This window comes from Sciurus carolinensis, chromosome 2, assembly GCF_902686445.1.
Source record: "Sciurus carolinensis chromosome 2, mSciCar1.2, whole genome shotgun sequence".
Taxonomy (NCBI): Eukaryota; Metazoa; Chordata; class Mammalia; order Rodentia; family Sciuridae; genus Sciurus; species Sciurus carolinensis.
The window spans coordinates 126285294-126304723 of NC_062214.1; the positions used below are offsets into that span (position 1 = coordinate 126285294).

At 43.2% G+C, this 19430-nt stretch overlaps 1 protein-coding gene across 1 annotated transcript; it reads left to right on the forward strand.

Annotated features, from left to right (window-relative positions):
• Positions 1 to 252: 252 nt before the first annotated feature.
• Positions 253 to 6686, forward strand: LOC124976558 (dehydrogenase/reductase SDR family member 2, mitochondrial-like). Its single transcript, XM_047539380.1, has 9 exons — positions 253 to 283; positions 1232 to 1376; positions 2685 to 2862; positions 3672 to 3773; positions 4257 to 4327; positions 5141 to 5192; positions 5758 to 5892; positions 6256 to 6311; positions 6575 to 6686. The coding sequence occupies exons 1-9, from the start codon at positions 253 to 255 to the stop codon at positions 6684 to 6686; spliced, it is 882 nt and encodes a 293-aa protein (XP_047395336.1).
• Positions 6687 to 19430: the final 12744 nt, after the last annotated feature.

Genomic DNA, 19430 nt, shown 5'->3' on the forward strand with positions numbered 1-19430 from the left:
GGTGGATTAAGTTCTTTTCCATCCCACTCTCCTAGCATTGCTTCCCAGGGCCACCTCCAAAAAAACTACTTGCCTTGTAGTATGCTCCTGAGGGTAGCCAGCTTTAGATAATTGTTGCTCCTTAGTCTCCCATTAGGTGGTGAGGGGGTTTGAGATGAATGTTGTGGGTTGAGAGACAGCTGATTCAGATATGAGGTGTCAAATGATGAGGTTACAATGACAAAATGCCATGAGATCTTTAGGCAGGTAAGCATGGACAGCATGGACTGGAGGTCAGAAGGAGGTAGGGATAGATGCTTATGAATGTTGTTTGAACAAAGGGACTTGTAACTGGACTTTAAAGTTGAATGAGAGTCATGTGTGGTGAGGGGAAGCAACTTGCCTGTCAGACATGCTGATCAGTTTAGATCTCTGTCAGGGAGGCTACTACTGTGGCTTTAGGTGGGGACCTGAGGAGAGAGAAGGTTGCAGCAGGCTGGGGAAAGATTGGAAACCAAAGATGTTGAGAAAAAACAAGTTCAATGCTCAAGGACTGGGGATATAGCTTAGAGCATGTGCAAGGCCTTGGGTTCCATCTCCAGAACCACCAAAAAAATTTTTTTAATACAAGTTCAATGTTCAGATGATGGATGCATAAAGAAAGTACAGAGGTAACTTGGAGAAAAATACAAAGCCAGGAGTAATGGTGCATGCCTATAATTTCAGCTATTCAGGAGTCTGAGGCAAGAGGATTTCAAGTTCAAGGCCAGTCTGAGCAGCTTAGTGAAACCCTGTCTCAAAAATAAAAAGGACTGGGGGCATGGCTCAGGGATAGAGCAGTTGCCTAGCATGAATGAGATTCTGGGTTTGATTCCTAGAATCGCAAAAAGAAAAGAAAAAAGTAGAAGAAGAAGAAAAATATAGTGATAGTCTTTATTTGGAACTGTGGAGATGGGTCAGGTATGTACCACTCAGGCATCTACCATGAGCCGCCGCCATGCCTGACCCTGTCTGCCACAGCAGTGTAGTTCACTATAGGTCGGAGAGTTGGCCACAGAAAGAACATGAATGGCTCTAGAGTTTCCTGGTAAGTTTGGAGGTTGGTGGGACACCTATCAGAGACTTCAGTGCAGCCTCCCAGGAGGACACAGGGTGACACAGTTCCTAACGTGTTCTGTAATGTGATTGTCTTGCCAGGTTCTTCCCCTGGGAAGCTTTGTATCCAGGAGCAAGAAGGTCAGATAGTAACTTCCATCCATGTTCAGGGCGGTGTCTTGGACCTTGAGGGGTCTCCATTGCTCCTCCATCCCTTCATCTGCAAGAATGTTCAGTGAAAGCACAGATAAGAGTCGCTCCCTGGCTGATAAAGTGGCTGTGATCGCTGGATCTACTAAAGGGTGGGTGAATGGAAGTCTCTGACTGTCTTGTGACTAGATGTCACTCTAGTCCTGCTCATCTCAGGTATCCCTGCCTGCTCAGTGTCCCTACCTCATCACACAGCTCATATTTAACTCCAAGTCTCCCAAAAATATCTTGTTTCTGAGCTTCAAGAATGAGGTAGTCAGAAAACCAGCTATTCTGAGTCAATCAGAGCAGAGTTTGAACCTAGTCTTTACCACTTACTGGTTGGGTAATTCCCAGATATTTAACTTTTTGCTACCAGCACAGCCCTCTTGCCCACATCCTTCGTAGTCACATAGCCATGGTATTTTAGGGTACTCATCTAATAGAAAGAAACCCATTTCCTATTGTGTTTCAGACTCAGGGTTTTCGTTGATTGTAGAATGCCCAGTGGCACTGGGGAAGGGGCAGGGCAGTGTCTCAAGAGCAGTGCCAAGAGTTTTCATGGGCATATCTTCATTTCTTCTTCTGTCCCTTCAATGCCACTCACCCTCTGGCTGCCAGAATGAGCTGCAGTGCATACTGAGTCCTTACCACAGGTTGAAGGAGGGGAGGTTTCTGGTTTTTGTGCTTCAGGGGCATCATCTTCCTTTTGACCTTTATGGTCTATAATAGCACCAATTTAGACCACTGTATTTTAGAATTATTTGGTAATTATAGACTTCTCAGATCCCTGTGGTGTTTTAAACCTTTCTCTGTGTTCCCAATTCTTAGCCTCCATAATAGATGAATATTTTCAAAATTCCAAGCTACCCAAATAGTTTCTACAGGATAGCAGGAATATGCCTTGTGATCTTTCTTTATTTTAACCAGATCAAGTCAAAAGTGCTCAGCTCTCCTCAATGGAAGGAAACAGGAAAACTTTTTTTTTCGGCAGAAAAGTTTTTAAGTTGCAGAGCAGAGCAAAACTCCTAGGCTTAGAGAAATCATAATTTATACTAGAACTCTCTGGTTAGAACATGGAAAAATGCTGGACAGTTAAAAAGAATCCCTACAATTTAAGCCCAGTGCCCAGCAAGTTTACAACTGTTCTGATGGAACATTACTTTTTAAAGCTCCTTTTAGCAAAATTGATATGAAAATATCCTTATCTATAAAATGTTATTGTTGAACATAAAATTGTGAGAATTAAATGAGGGAGCTTTTGTGAAAACCTGATATGTAGTATGCACTAAATAAATTTCTTGCTCAGAAAATTTGGAGGGCTGCTCTTGGACAACATCGGGGAACTCAAGTTGTGTTAAGTATCAGGCTCGAGGAAGCAAGTTGAGGAGAGGTAAAGTCATCTTGTTCTCTATCTGCAGGATTGGCTTTGCTATCGCCAGGCGTCTGGCCCAGAATGGGGCCCACGTGGTCATTTGCAGCCGGAAGCAACACAATGTGGACCAGGCAGTGGCCACTCTTCAGAGGGAGGGACTGAGTGTGACGGGCACCGTATGCCATGTGGGGAAGGCTGAGGACCGGGAGCAACTGGTGGCTACGGTGAGAGGCTAAAGAATGGATCAGATGGGAATATGCAGATCCACCTCTGGCAGGAGGAGTCTCTAGCACCGGAATCTAGGCCAGTAACATATGCAGCCCATGACAGGGACCTGGTCAGGGAATAAGCAAATAGACACCAGAAATTTGCTGACAGGAGGGAACCCTCATAGCTAGACGACAGCTATGCCAGTCTAAGGGTGATCTGATGACAAAGAGCTGGGCATAGCACAGGAGCTTGCTAGAGACACAGAACCTCAGATCTTGCCAGAGCTGCTGAATTGGAATCTGCATTTTCACAAGATCCCCAAGTTATCGAAATTCATGTTGAAGTCTAAGCAGCTCGGCTCTAGCAACTATGGGTGTTGCTAGACTAGCCTCTGGAGTAGCATGCTTTTCCTGTGGGACTACCCCAGAAGAGGCAAGTTGTGAACCTGAAGGGATTTGGAATGTGCATATGCTGAGTTAGAGAACAGGCTCTTGATACGTCAGACCAAAGGACGAGCTTCCCAGAGCAGAGGGAGCAAAGAGAAGGAAATAATTAGAAATAGAAGAGGTGAAAGTGGGGATACCTCATAAGTGAAGATCTGGACCAACAGGACCCACAGACCAACCACGTGTCTTGCAGGGGCAGAATGTAGATGCTTCCAAAGAGGAGAGAAGCAAATAATTCACTTCACCTCTGCTTGCCAGGCTCTGACTCTGCTCCTGGACAACTCCAGGATGGCCAGACAGGGGTTAGATATTTTCTCTGGGTCATTATTACCCTTTATCCATTCCTTCATCCACATCTTGTGTCATTTCCTCCACAGGCCCTGGAGCACAGTAAGGGCATTGACTTCCTGGTGTGCGTGGCAGGGGTCAATCCCTTGGTAGGGAGCACTCTGGGATCCAGTGAGCAAGTCTGGGACAAGGTGAGGACTGGGTGTAGGGTCTTACCCATCCTGCATAGCACTCCATCCACCATGTTTGCACACATGTATGTGCACACACAGCTCCCAAATACCCCCATCAGCACTAGCTCTGGTGGATGGGATTAGGGCTTACCAGAGCCATCAGTGGGCTCAATAGGCACTGACCATGTCCATCCTATACCAGGCCCCAGAAACCTCTTCTTTGTTGACTGTCTTTGTGTTGGTCACTGCTACAAAGTCCTGATATACCAGATTTTGGGGTCTGTTCATAGCAGAGATCATTTCCAGCTCAGGTGTCTGAAGCTGCCACAGTTTGGTCTCTCAGTTTGGCTGTCCTAAGAAACACAGTGCCCTGGCTTCTAGCCACAGTAATGGTGCTTCCTTCCTGCTCTGACCATTGATCTCCAAGTGACCATTGAGAATGGGCCCCTAGAAAACGGTATCACTCTCTTCCCGCTGCCTCCATATTTTTTCTGATTTCAGATCCTGGGCGTGAATGTGAAGGCCCCAGCCCTGCTGCTGAGCCAGCTGCTGCCCCACATGGAGAACAGGGGGTGAGGGCATGAGCAGAATGAGTGGGGTCTACATGCATTGGTCTTTCCTACCCCCAGGAAACACTTGGGGCAGGGACCCAGGAAATAGAGGATGGTGAGAGAGATGGCAGGTGTGCTTTTTGGGAAATATTCTGTTTGTAGATCTACCTTCCTTCCCATGGGATGTGATGCTTGTGATGAAGAGAAGCATTGACTGGAGTCAGGACTTGCCTTCCTGGTCCTTAAAGGATGTTTCATGGACCCTTGGATTATTACATCTCAGGGAATGGCAGGAATTTTGCCCTTGAGTGATAGTTGCAGGAACAAAGTGTCCAGAGTGAAGCAGCCTGGGGTCCCCAGTTCTGATTCCCTAACTATTGCCCTCCTCCTCTGTGAGCCACCTCACCTGTTTCCCTCCTGGTCAGAGGCACTGTGGGTTTGCTCTTTCTCACCTTCCCCCATAGAACCTGGCTCTTCTGTGTCCTGTGGCCACCAAGAGGCAAACCAGGCTGGGACTTATAGGTGACACCCTGACCCCACAGGGGTCTCTATGACACATGAACATTACTTGGACTCTGCTCTCTGGGAGTGCTTCTTGTCACTTGGCAGGGCTCCAAGGGATACCACTCTGGTTGTGCTTATTGGGTGGTACTGACCTTTAACTTAAAGGTCCAGCTTCTCCCCAGTGTTCCAAATTGTTCCCCAACCCTTCATGCTTTTCACCATACACACTGAACTGTTTTTCTCTTAGTGTGGAAGTACAGTTCCCTGGCTTATATGGTCTCTTAGTTGAACTCTTCTGTCATCTTATCCCATCTCCTTTTCTTCTCACAGGGGAGGCTCTGTGGTTCTGGTCTCATCTGTGGCAGCTTATGTGCCGATACCAGTGAGTATAAGATTCTCAGGTGGGACTGGGGGAGGACCAGCTGAGTTGGTTTCTTGTGAGATTCTACAGTGGGGTGTGGGGGAACTGGCTGTTGATTCCAGATAAAGTGGACTTGAGATGTGTACCAGTAGCATAACACCCCGAATGCTACAGACCAGGTATTATAGTCTCATTTCTGTCATGTTATCTTTGAACCCCAGGACATTAGGCCATTTGTTCGGGGTAAGCACAATTAGTTTGTATTGCTGCTAGGACTGGACCCTGTGTCTCCTAATTCTAGTTTCCTAAATGGATTTCTAAAGTGCAGTGCAACTTTCTCTATGTCTAGTTTGGCCACACAAGCCAACAACTTGCTGGCATTTCCCTAAGTCTAGAGGAGCCCCTCCATCTCAGAATTTTAGTCCTTGAAAATTTTTGTGGAGATGTGAGGGGTTGGGGAGGAGTGTTTGTTGGGATCTAAAGTCAGGCATAGCTTCTTAGTCTGTGACCCAGGATCACAGCTTTGTTTGGGTAAGATCCCTTCTTCCCATGTAGAACTGCTAGTTTTCTTCCTTTTGCTTTACAGAAGCTGGGAATCTACAACACCAGCAAGACGGCCCTGTTGGGCCTCTGTAAGTCTCTGGCTGTGGAGCTGGCTCCAAAAGGCATCCGAGTGAACAGCATAGTACCAGGAATAATCAAGACTGACTTTGTCCAAATGGTGAGTATGACAAGTGGCTCCTGCTCCCACTCTCCACTACCACAGGCTCAGTGCTCCCTTCCCTGTCTGGGCTCCGGTCAGAATTGAGGCCCCCAGAGACCACACATCGATGGGAGCCCCAGTCCAGGCCCATAACTAAGAGGCTCTGCCCTATGACCTCAGGGCCAGCAGCCTCTCCCCTCCCTGCAGAAGAATAGGGGTCTCAATCCTCTGTGGGGAACAGACCAGAGTCCTGCCTCCCTGCCAGAGCAGGATCATCCCCCACAGAGGCATTAGTGGGCCATGGTGCTCTTCCCACCCCATCCGACCCCGACACCCACCAATATCCCTCTGCCTAATGCTGACTCTGAAATCTTACCCTAGGAGAAAACGTTGCCTTACTCGTTATCTGATTTGAAGAAATTCTATGGATTGCAGCGGTAGGTGGGGTTTGGGGCTTTGGAGTTCAGTGTCTACCTCAAGGGAAATTCAATTTCAAGAACTGATCTTCTTTTAGTCTCCTGGCTGTTTTCTTTTCTAGGGGGCCAGCACAATCCTGGGTTGGGGCAGGAGGGTGGGTGTGAGCCCACTATCACCTTTCATGAAGGCTGGGGAGAATGCTAGGCCCCCTTTGGCCCAGCAGAACCTGAGGTCAGAGTTCAACACTGCAAAAGTTGTGACCTGAGTTCTCTGTTTCCTTCAGGTTTGGGGAGCCAGAGGACTGTGCGGGGATTGTATCCTTCCTGTGCTCTTCAGATGCCAGCTATATCACTGGGGAGAACATCACAGTGGCTGGCTACTCGCCTAACCTGTGAAGAGTGCGATGCTAAGAAAGTGGAGCTGTGGTTCTCAGTGGAAAATGAGGGGTTTGGCAGGGAATAGGGATGTGGGAAGCCTTAGAGTGTCTGTAGTATCCAGGGTCACATAGGGAAACTTGCTAAGGAAAGTAGAAAGCAGGTGTTTAAAACTTTCCAGGTGAAAATAAATGTTTTGAAACATGTAATCTGGGCTCACTCCTGTTTTGACTAGTGATATGTGAGCAGTTCCCTTAACCCAGAAGCCACTCCTTGATCAATCTCTTCCCTTTTCTCTGTCCCTCATCCCTAAGAATTTTTATCCCTCCCTTCCTTGCTTCATTCCTGTCCCATGGAATTGGAAATTGGGCTGGATACTTCCCATCTTTCCCTCCAGACCCACTCTCTGTACTTGTCTACTCAGTGCCTTAGGAGGAACTGTAGGCTGCTTTGACAGTCCCTTGACCTCTGGCTTGCAGGTGGGTCTGGTCAATGGAGATTGGAGGGCAGAGGAGAATGAGGTCTGATAATTTATTTCTCGGCCTCCCTTCTTGTCTGGTTGCCATATATGGGCTATTCTGTCTGCCGCTTTCCACGGGTAGATTTCCATAACTACTCCTCCCTGTCCTTCAGGCCTAGGTAATGTCTCCCTGCTCCTGTTGGCCCTGAGGTGCTGCTTTATACCTTATTGGATGCTCCACTAGTTTGTACATGCTTTTTGTTTACATTACATTTTAAAACTTTCTTTTCAAATTTTAAATTTGTTCTAATTAGTTGTACATGACAGCAGAATGCATTTATACATTTTGATAAATCATACATAAATGGAGTGTAATTTCTAATTTTTCTGATTGTACACATTGTAGAATCACATTGATCATGCAGTCATATATGGACATGAGGTAATAATGTCTGTTTCACTCTACTATCATTCCTACTCCTTACCCCTTCCCCTCCCTTCACTCCCCCTACCTAAAATAAAGTAACTCTATTCTTCCCTAGGTCCCCCACTTATAGTGAATTAGTCATTCGCATATCAGAGGAAGCATTTGACCTTTGGTTTTTTGGGTTTGTCTTATTTCGCTTAGCACAATAGTCTCCAACTCCATCCATTTACCTACAAATGCCAAAATTTCATTCTTCTTTAAGACTGAGTAGTATTCTATTGTGTGTGTGTGTGTGTGTGTGTGTGTGTGTGTGTGTGTACTACTTTTCTTTATCCATTCATCTGTTGAAAGGTACTTAGGTTGGTTTCACAATCTGGCTATTGTGAATTGAGATGCTATAAACATTGATGTAGCTGTGTCACTATAATATGCTGATTTTAAGTCCTTTGGGTGTGAACTAAGGAGTGGGATAACTGGGTCACATGGTGGTTCCATTCCAAGTTTTCTGAGGAATCTCCATAATGTTTTCCATAATGATCACACCATTTTGCATTCCCACTAGCATTGTACAAGAGTACTTTTTTCCCCACATCCTTGCCAACATTTATTGTTGCTTGTATTCTTATAATTGCCATTCTGATTGGAGTGACATGAAATCTTAGAGTAGTTTTGATTTGCATTTCTGTAATTGCTAGAGATGTTGAACATTTTTTCATATATTTGTTTTTTATTTTTAATTGAAACATAATAATTGTACAAAATCGTGGGGTACAATGTGATGTTTTGATACATGTATACATTGTGTGAGGATAAAATCAAAGGAATTAGCATATACATCACCTTAAACATTTATTCTTTCTTTGTGGTTAATCATCCAAAATCCTCTCTTCTAGCTATTTTGAAATAAACACCATATTATTATTGACTACTATTACCTACTGTGCATTAAAACACCAGAACTTACTTTTTTTTTTAACACAGGGCCTTGTGCATACTATACAAGTTGTCTACCACTGAACTATATGCTGAGCCCCAGCTCACTCCCCAGCTCTTTTTAACTTTTATTTTGAGACAGGTTCTTGCTAAGTTACCCAGGCTGCCCTCCAATTTGTGATCCTCCCATCTCAGCCTCCTCTCTTCAAGTTCTCTGACCTTCTGCAGTGTCTAATTTCTATTGATGTTTACATTTAAGTGACTATATTTTTCGTCTCTAGAAATTCCAGGCTATATCTAACTTCTAGGAAGGCTGAGAAATATATACTATCTAAATGCCCAGGAAAAAAAGAAAAATAAATTTTAGTGATGCTGCCAATCTCTGCCACAATAGTTCATCCTAGATTCCCTCACCTCTCTAGTCTTCTAGACTTTGATTTCATCTCCTACCATGTTTCCCTCACTCACCAAGTTCCACTCACAAGGCCCTCTTACAGCTCCTCAAACAGAATCTTTTCACATGCTTTTTTTCTTTGCCTAGAACACTCTCTGTAGCTCCCCCACTCCTTATTTAGTTCTCAGAGAGAACTGTAGCTTTTTTGAGACATCTCTTTTGAGATGTCTCACCTTATGTGAATGTTCCTCCCACCCCAGTCACTTTCAAAGCCCTTTTTATTTTATTTTGAGACAGGGTCTCACTAAGGTGCCCAGACTGGCTTTGAACTTGTGATCTTCTTGCCTCAGCCACTGAAGTAGCTAGAATTTCAGGCTTGTGACACCATACCTGGTGTGTTTGCTTGTATTTTAAATCAAATCCACTCAAGTGTGGGTTCCATGGGGCCACATGCCTCATCGGTCTTGTTCATGCCTAGCCACACAAAAGGTTCTCAATAAATATTTTTTTAAACAAATGAACTGACATCTCTTTCTGGCTCAGTGATTTTCCTGCTTACATTTTCAGACTAAGGAAATCTCATGCAAAGTTCATAAATCTAACAGATTTTAGCTAACATCACAAATAGATGAATTGCTTTCAGTCTGAGCTAGAGGATATCTTTATTTTTTTGATGTCCACTCGCCCCTCAACTTCATTCATTTGTACATTTGTTCATTCATTCATTCATATATATTTGGCACTCCTGTTACATGCCTGGTATTTTCCAGGCAGAACTGAGAATAGGATTAGAGAAAATCACTAAAAAATTATAGCTTCCAACATAATATTGACTTTAATATTATCTGCCAGTCTTTGTACATTATTCTACTAAAGATCATTTCCCTTTTCTCTCGGCACAAATTTAAACCTTCACCAACTAAACTAGTTTGCTAGAGTTATCATAACAACGTAAGTTAGACTGGGTGGCTTTAAACAACATAAATTTAATTTCTCATAGTTCTGGAGGATGGATGTTCAAGATTAAGTTTTTGTCAGGGTTTATTTATTCTGAAGACTATCTCCTTGGCTTATAAATGACCATCTTCTCCCCTTATCTTCACATTGTCTTTCCTCCATGTGTGTCTGTGTCCTAATCTCCTCTTAAGAACCTCAGTCATGCCAAGCAAGTTGGCACACACCTGAAAGCCCAGCAGCTAGGCTAAGGCAGGACTGTGAGTTCAAAGATAGCCTCAGTAACTAAATGAGGACTTAAGAAACTGAGAGACCCTGACTCAAAAATAAAACATAAAAAGGGTTAGGAATGTGGCTCAGTGGTTAAGTGCCCCTGGGTTCAATCCCTGGCACCAAAAAACAAAACAAAACAAAAAACCTCCATCATACAGTAACATTCTGAGGTAATGTGATGGGCTGACAGATCTGGTTCCATGAGAATGTAATAGGCCAGACAGACTCCATTTGGCTCTGAGACTCCATGTTATGTAGGAAATAATCTTCTCCCACCCCACCTCTGTACCCATCAACAATTGCTTAGCTTCTCCCATGGGTGCACCCTGCCTCTGTCCCCATCATAAGTTACTTAGTGTGACATGTTTAGCAATACAAAATGACAATTCTTATGTAAAGAAAAATTTCTCTCTTTTGATTCCTATTACTCCTACACAATGTACCATGTGAACAGTGATTGTATGGATGTTAGTAACCATTCTTTTTTTTTTTTTTTTTTTTGCTTTTTTTTTATTGTAAACAAATGGGATACATGTTGTTTCTCTGTTTGTACATGGCGTAAAGGCATACCATTTGCCATTCTTTAATTTGTACCTAGGTAAGGGTTGTTTTGACCTACTTCCCCCTCTGTTGATGATCTCATGATGTTAGTTTGTAATTTCGAATCACAGCAACAGACACTTATGATTGATGTGATTTTTGGTATAAGAACCCCTACAACCCAATGGTCGGGGCTGTTCTCCCAATAGCCATTTTTGGGGGGCATTGTGCGAGACAGTCAACTGGCCGACTTAATAAAGACTCTCAAATTTGGACTTCTCAGTGGTGATCAGTCTGTTCTTAAGTTGCGCCCCATAACAGTAATGGGGTTAGGATTTCAATGTATGAATGCAGGATTGGGGTGGAAGGATACAATTCAGTTAATAACACCTCTCTTCTCAAGCCTGCTCCTTTACCACTTTATCTTTTGTTTTCAAAGTAGGGAAGGAAAGAATCATTTATAATCATATACTGCCTATAAATCTGTGAGAGATTTTAGTCTTTCCTTATTTCCTCTCATCAATGCAGACTCTTGGTATACTTTCAATGTTTGTTTCCCTCCAAAATTCAGTTTTGAAACTTAGTCCCTAATGCAACAGTATTAGACATGGTTAGGACATGTTATGATTTGAATATGAGGTGTCCCCTAAGAGCTCCTGCATTAATACAGGAATGTTTAGAGGTGCAATGATTGTATTGCAAGATTTGTAACCTAATTAGTCCATCCTAGTTTGAATTGACTGGGTGGTAACTGTACACTTCTAGGGCATTCTTGGAGGAGGTGTGTCACTGAGGGGTGTACTCTGGAAGGGCTGATGTTCCCTGTGGTCCCTTTCCCCTTCCCTGTCTCTGCTTTCTGGCAGAGGCACTTCTTCACCATACTCTTTTGCCATGATATTCTGCCTTACCTTTGGCCCAGAGCAATGGACTTGACTGACTATGGACCAAACTTCTAGAACCATGAGCTAAAATAAACTTTTACACCTCTAAGTTGTTCTTGTTGAGTGTTCTGGTCATGGCATCAAAAAGTTAACACATACATTTTATACCAGGAGTGGGGTCATTGCTGTGAGTAACTTGATTATGTGGTCCAGAAGCCTTTGGAATTGGTTTGTGGGAGGACTTTGGAAAAGTATGCAGATACAGGCTGGACAAGACTTAGAATATTGTAAACAGAGATTAATGGGTGAGTCTGGTGTGAACTCAGAAGACAAGAATGCTGAAAGGAATGTGGACAAATACTGTGCTCAGGAGGTTTCAGAAAGGAGTGAGAATTCTATTGGAAATTGGACTAGAGGTCATTCATATTGCATTGTGGCAAATAATTTGTCTACATTTTGCCCATGTCCTCAGACTTCGTGTGAGGTTGAACTTAAAAGTGATGAACTAAAAAAAAAGGGGGGGGGGCTGGGGTTGTGACAGTTCAGTGGTAGAATGCTTGCCTAGGATTGTAAAGCACTGGGTTCAATTCTCACCACCACATGAAAACAAATAAATAAAATAAAGGTTAAATTCTTAAACAAACAAAATAAAATGATGAACTACTTAATCGGGTATAGGAAATTCCAAGGCAGAACAACATTCAGTCAGTGGCATTGAGTTTGCTGACAGCTTCTACCCAGGTTTACTGTGAGAATCAGGAGCAAAAGGCACAGCTGAAAGATTTTTAAAACTTGCAATTTCATCAAAAAAGTGCATTAAAACTGGGGACAAGGAAGATGCTGTTATTAAAGAGATTATAATCACGAAAGAGATGCGAGGTACTTTGCATGGCAACAACAGGAAAGATGTCTTGAGGGCATCTCAGGAATTTGCAAGACCACATCCACTGTAGTCTCAGGGTATAGAGGGGAAAAATTCTTTGAGAAGAGATCATGGGTGTGTCCTGCATGCACAGGGGAGCGCCCAGGAAGTTGTTTCATCATGCTTGGCTGTCCGGAAACTCAGAGGCCTCTGCAGCCATGATTCCAGGCACTCACCTACAGCACAAGCTAATGGCATACCTTGATATCAACCACATGGTGTTTGTTTGTGGTGGAGTTAGGGGATCATGGAGGCTTCCACCCACATTTCAAAGGAAAGCATGGGAGGCCAGGCAAAGTATAGCAGGGTCAGAATCCCTATGGGCTGAACCCAGAACAGTGATAGGTGAAGTTGTGAAGGTGAAGCTGAAGCTGGAATGGAGACCCCAAGAATGAAGAGATGCCAGTAACACGGACTATCTGCCAAGAAAACTGTTGACTGTGGAGAAAGTCATGCTAAAAAATAGCCAATGTGCACTGCAACTGGCACAAAGGACTACCAAGCCATTTAGAGAACACATGTTGCCACCCTGTCTCCTGGATGTTATACAAAGAGTTATGAAATTGCTTGCCTGGCCGTTGACTAGTTTTGGCCCCATCCCTTCTTTTTATGCCCCTATCCCTCCCTTTTGGAATGGGAATGTTTACTCTGTACCACCGTATACTGGATGTATGTAACTTGTTTTTGATTTTTACAGGAACTGAAAGCCAAGAGTTTGTCTTGCATCTCAGAGGAGACTTTGGACTTGGACTTTTGGGCAATGTTGGAACTGTTAAGACTATGGGACTCTTGGAATTGAACTAAACAGATTTTGCATTGTGAGATGGGCATGAGTTTTGGGGAGTTAAGTGTGGAATGTTATGGTTTTGATATGAGGTATCCAGAAGCTTCTGTATTAATGGACTATTGCAAGATGAGATTATTTGAGAACTATAACCTAATCAGTCCATTCTAGTTCGAATGGATTGAATGGTAACTGTAGACAGGTACAGCATGGCTACATGAAATGGGTCATTGGGGGTGTTTCCTGGAAAAATTCATCTTCACGATGGCCTCTTCCCCTCTTCCCTCTCTCTCTGCTTCCTGGCTGCCATGAATGGAGCAGTCATCCTCCACCATGCACTTCTGTCATGATTTTCTTCCTCATCTGAGCAATGGAGTCAGCCAACCAGGTACTAAACCTCTGAAATCATGAACCAAAATAAACTTTCCTTCTCTAAGTATTCTAGTCAGGTATTTTGGTTATAGCAATGAAAAGTTGACTACCACAGGACATGAGTCTTCTACTTCATAGATGCATGGGTGGAATGGGTTTGAGGCAGCGAGCCCATTTCTTCTATTCCTTCTGTCATACAAGCACACAACATTCATCCTCACACTTCAGAAGTGGCAGCATCTTAGAAGCAGTAAGAATGTCCTTACCAGACACCAAATCTGCCAATGCCTTGCTCTTGGACTTGCCAGACTACAAAATTGTGAAAGAATAAATTTCTATTGTTCTAAATTACCCCTTGAAAGTTTTTGTTGTTTTGTTAGCAGTAATGAATTAAGAAAAGAAATTGGTTTCAAGAAGTGGAAGGGTTGCTGTAAGAATTAGCTAAAAATAGTGAAATGACTGGAACCATGTAATGGGTAGAGGCTGGACTATAAAAGGCTATCATGGTAAGGAGTCAGCAGAAGAGGGAAGCTGTAGAGACAGGCTTCTTATAGATTATCTAAGTGGTCATGAACAGAAAGTTGGTAGACATATGGACAGTAAAAAATCTTCCTGATGAAGTTTTAGATGAAAATGTGGAATGCCTTATAGAAAGTTGGAGAAAAGTCATCCTTGTTACAAAGTGGCAAAGAATTTGGCTGAATTGTGTCCATGTCCTAGTGCTTCATAAAAGGTGGAACTGAAGACTGATGAACTAGGACATTTGGTAAAAGAAACATCTAAGAAGAGTTTTCAGGCTATGGCATGGCTCGTTTTGACTTCTTATAGTGAAATATAAGAACAGAGAAACAAATTAAAGATGGAATTTACAATTAAAAGGGAAGAAAAACTTAAAGAGCTGGAAAATTCTCAGTCTGACCATGTCGTAAAGTAAGAAAAGGCATGGAATGTTCAGGAGAGAACACTGATGCTGTGGTCAAGTCCAAGTCTAATAAGGAGATTCATATGGACAGAAATAAACCACATGCTGCTCATCAAGGCAATGGAAGAAGGACCTGAAAGGTGTGTTGGAGATCTTCAAGGCTGCTACTCCCATCACAGGCTAAAAGCTTGGACCTCAAGGGCAGAATGTTTTAAGGGAGAGGCCTGGTGTGCCTATGGGATCTCTAATTTCACTATCCCAGGGCTTCTCAGGTTTCTGCTCCATGCCATCTGATCCACTCCCTGGTGTGGTTCAGGTAGACCCGCATGTGCCTTGGGCTCTCCCTTAAGGGGGCACAAGGAGTAAACATTGGTGGCACCCATGTGTTGCTAACTCTGCAGTTGCATAGAGTGCAACATCTGTGCAGGGCAATGCCTAGTGTAGTTGTTCAGTTCAAGGCCACCACAAAGAGCCCTCACTAGGGTAATGTCTTGTGCAGCCATAGAAATGGGTCCATTTTTTAACCCCTAGATCAATTAAGCCAAGAGCATGCAATGCTATCCTGAAAGAGTCATATGCACAAGATCAACTTGCAAGAACTGCAGCCTGAAATACTCCCAGAAGAACCCTGGGGACAGGATCACTACTGGGGGCTCAACTCTGCCTCTGTTGTGTCCATAAGGCAAGGCATGGAATCAATGAAAAATTATTCTCAAGCTTCAATCTTTAATAATGTTTGCCTCATTGAGTTTCGGGATTATTTGGCCTGAATTAGCCCTTTTTTCTTTCCTGTTTCTCTCTTTTGGAAAGGGAATGTCTATCCTATGCCTGCCTGTTATGGTTTAGATTGAGGTGTCCTCCAAAAACTCATGTGAGATAATATAAGAAGGTTCAGAGGTGAAATGGTTGGGTTATGATAAACTTAATCCACTTGGATGCATTAACTGGGAGGTAACTGTAGGCAGGTAGAGTGTGGCTGGAGGATGTGGGTCACTGGGGTGTGTCTTTGGGCCTTATATTTTGCCCTTGTTGAGTGGAGCTCTCTCTTTACTTCCTGATTGTCATGTTCTGGGCAGCTCTCTCCCATCACACCCTTCTTCCTTGATGTTCTGCCTCACCTCAGGCCCAGAGAATTGGAGATGACTATGGACTGAGACCTCTGAAATCATGAGCCCCAAATAATTTTTTTCCTATTCTACATTGTTCTTGTCAGATTTTTTGGTCACAGTGGTGAAAAACTGACTAAAACACTGCCTGCAGGCTGGGGAGATAGCTCAGCTGGTAGAGTGCTTGCCTTCCAAGCACAAGGCTCTGAGTTCGATCCCCAGTACCACAAAAAACAAAAAACTCTGCCTGCTATTGCATTTTGGAAGCACATAACTTGTTTGATTTCCTGCAATGACAGCTGGAGGAGAAATTTGCTTCAGAATGAACTGTACCTTAAGTCTCACCCATGTCTTCTTTAGATGAGACTTAAGACTTTACAGTTGATGCTGGAATGAGTTAAAATATTTGAGTCTATTGGATGGAATGGATGCATTTTGTATGTGAGAAGGACATGAATTCTGTCTGGAGGCAGAGTGCTGTGGTTCAATGTTTGTGTCCTTCCAAAATGCATAATGAAACTTAATCTATGACTCCTAAGTATTAAGAAGTGGGACCTTTAGGGAGGTGGTTAGGTTGAGGCTTCTGCCCTTGTAAATGGGATTAATGCCTTTCTAAAAGAGTCTTTGGAGAGCTGCCTGGTCTTTTTCATCTTCCATATGTGAGAACACAGTGTTTGTCCCCCTGGAGGATGCAGTAATTAGGTGTTATCTTGGAAGCAGAGTGAGCTCTTACCAGATATCAAATTTGCCAGAAACCCATCTTGGATTTATCAGACCCAAGAACCATGAGAGAATAATTTATGTTCTTTATAAATTGCCCAGACTAAGGTATTTTGTTATACCAGCAAGAATGGACTGAGACAGATGCTCTTCCCTTTCCTTCTCCATCTCACCATAATCTTAGGAGGTTCCTATCTCTGTTCTAGCTAGACATCCCTTCTCAACTCCCTGGAGTCCTTGATGTATCAGCTATTCTCTTGTCTGTTCCTTCAATGTCTCTAGTGGCAAAATTGACCCAGAGCAGTTGACTTGCTACATCTTGTCCCATATATCTCGGAGAGTCTGTACAGCCATGCCAACAGCACAAGATCCTTTTCATGCTATTTTTTGTTGTGGTTGTTGTTTAGGACTCTGCTCTTAGCTGTGAGATCCTTGCCTAGAGCAGATGTTCTATGCAATTATTTTCCTCCTAGTGTCTGGGAGAGCTGGGAGGCTCACTGATGGATTCTTCATCTTAGTGTCTACACTCTTTTGCTCCTTTGGGTCAAGGGGGTACTCCTGCAAGAATTAGCTCACTTCTGGTTTAGGAACCTATTAGCAGAGTCATTTCCCTTCCTGAGTCGAGAGGAAAGCTGTATGGGTTCCTGGCTGTGAGCTAGCTCTGTTAATAACATAGACCCAAAACATTCCTGTCTTTCTACAATGCCAGAGTTTATTGAATAACAGTAACTCACAAGCTACATCAACTTCATCAGCTTTAAGTCACCCAGTCCTCATGATTCACTTGGTAGCCATGAGCAGAACAATCACATGTTCTTTTATTCTATCCTAATCTTTATTAGTAATACTTTTGACACTGAAGTCATACATCACACTTTCCACAATGATGTATAGGTTACGGAATGACTAAGAAAGGGTTAATGGTGGCCACAGGGTTTAAAAAGTCAGAACTGAAAGCAAAGGGAGAGAGCTGATAGGGATGTAAAGAGTCACCACAGGTGGTCAGATAAGGTTCTAACCCAAGGAGGAACTTGTTGCAGTGAAATTATTCAGGACACAGAGCTGTTCAGGGAAGGTGAGGGTTTGGATGACAGGCAGTTTTGAAGTGGGCTGCATCAGAGAGACTGAACTGAGCTGAAACCCTAGGGACAATGTGACAGATGACAGGGACAGCTTGTCACCTGTCATCTCAGGAGACATACAGCACGTGGTCTCATAGGTCAGTGTGTGCCTCCACACCACCACTGTCTTAAGTGCCTCTTCCTTTATGAACTTCAGGTGAGGGAGTTGCATCGTTCATTGGTCTAGTGTGTTGAATAAGCTCATGGGCCTGGTTTTCCTGATAGGGGTTTTATATGCCAAGAGTCCATGAGCCTGTGATTTCACTTGATAAGTTCACAGGTGATAACTTTTTATTATCATGATTCATTCATTTATCAGTTTGTGCCTTATAATTCTGCTATGCAACTGGGGGTTATTCTTTTTGATAAGACCTGTACTGTTCGACATCTAGTGGCTATCTCTTTGCCCAGACAAGTTACCTTGTCATTCTGCCTTTGCACTTGCACTCGAAATGGAGTGACCTGGGGCAAACCGCCACCTTATCAGACGAATAGCTCAGGGCTAGGCACAGCCTGAAAGCTGCTGAGTCATACAACACAGAGCAGAGCGCAGCCTGCTCTCCACAGCTCCCAGGCCCTTTCTGATGCTCTCTTCTTTCTGATTCCCTTATTTCCTGAGATATATATGCCTTCCTCCTCCATCACAGAACTGCTTTTACTCTGTGTCAGAAAAATTATTTGAAATGTGGCAACAGGTAGAAGAGACGATAGGGCATTTTCAGTGCAATGTTGTGTTGGATTTTCTCTTGCCTCCGGCTAGAGGTCAATGCGCTGTTTTTGTTCGTTAGAGGTCAATGCGCTGTTTTTGTTTGTTAGAGGTCAATGTGCTGTTCTCGAGTTAGCGATACAAGTGATTTCTATCCACTAGAACAGAGGATCCCAAAGGTCAGGGTTTATTTGCTTGTTGGATACTAATGAGATTTGTGCCTAACCCAGCAGCCTTACTCTAATATTCCCTGTAAATGCCTACCTTCTCAAATGCTCTTGAATTGGTTGCAACATTTTATTTGTTCCCTAATTAATCAATGAATCAAATAAGACTTTGACACCTATTTATTTTATATTTGTATGAGAGATATGATGTTATCTTTTTGAAAATTACACTTGAATTTTTTTGTGTGTGTGTGACAAAAGAAGAGGATATTAGATTTTGCAGAACCAATTTTATTAATTATTCTGCAGAACTTCTCCTTCCCTATTGTTTGTTTACCCTTTACACAAAAAGATGTTTTTCTTTTTTATAAAGAAAACTCTCCAGCAATCCTTTATCATTCTGTAGCTACCATACAATCAATACTCTGCTTCCTCCACAAAGTAGTTTAAAAAGTTGTCTCAAAAGTTGTCTCAGACCAACTTTCTGAGGCTGTACATGAAAAATATCATGAATATGTCAAGTTGATGTTAAGATGGATATGGAAAATTTTGTGCCTGTGCCAGGCAATCACAATAACATCCAAGTAACCATAATGACACAAAAGGAGTTCTTTGGGCTGTCCTACCAACTCAACTGTGCTACAAAGTTCTGACCTTGCTAAGCACTTTGAGGATCTCCGCCAGTCCTTCACCTCAACCAGCTTTAATGAGCTCTCAAATTGAAGGCTTCTGGCTGCAACATCTCTGCAGACTTTCTCTGGTATCACCATGGAAACAGGCCCAACACTATGGGGAGAAAAATCACATTATAATGAGGAAGACTGCTGTACAATATGGACTAGTGAGTTGAACAGCAAAGTGAGTTGAAGTAGGAAGGAACTGGGTGACAGAAAAGGCAGTGGGGTCGGGGGAAGGAGATAGGATGAATAGCTGGGCCCAGAAAGGAGAGATGATATTATAGTCTAATACTTGCGGCGTGAACCTGATTCTTTCATACTACAGTATGGCAACAGGCTGCTCCTGTGGGGTTGTTCTGTTTCCCCTTCTTTGTCTTTCCAACCTCCCTGATCCTTTTGCTGAAGA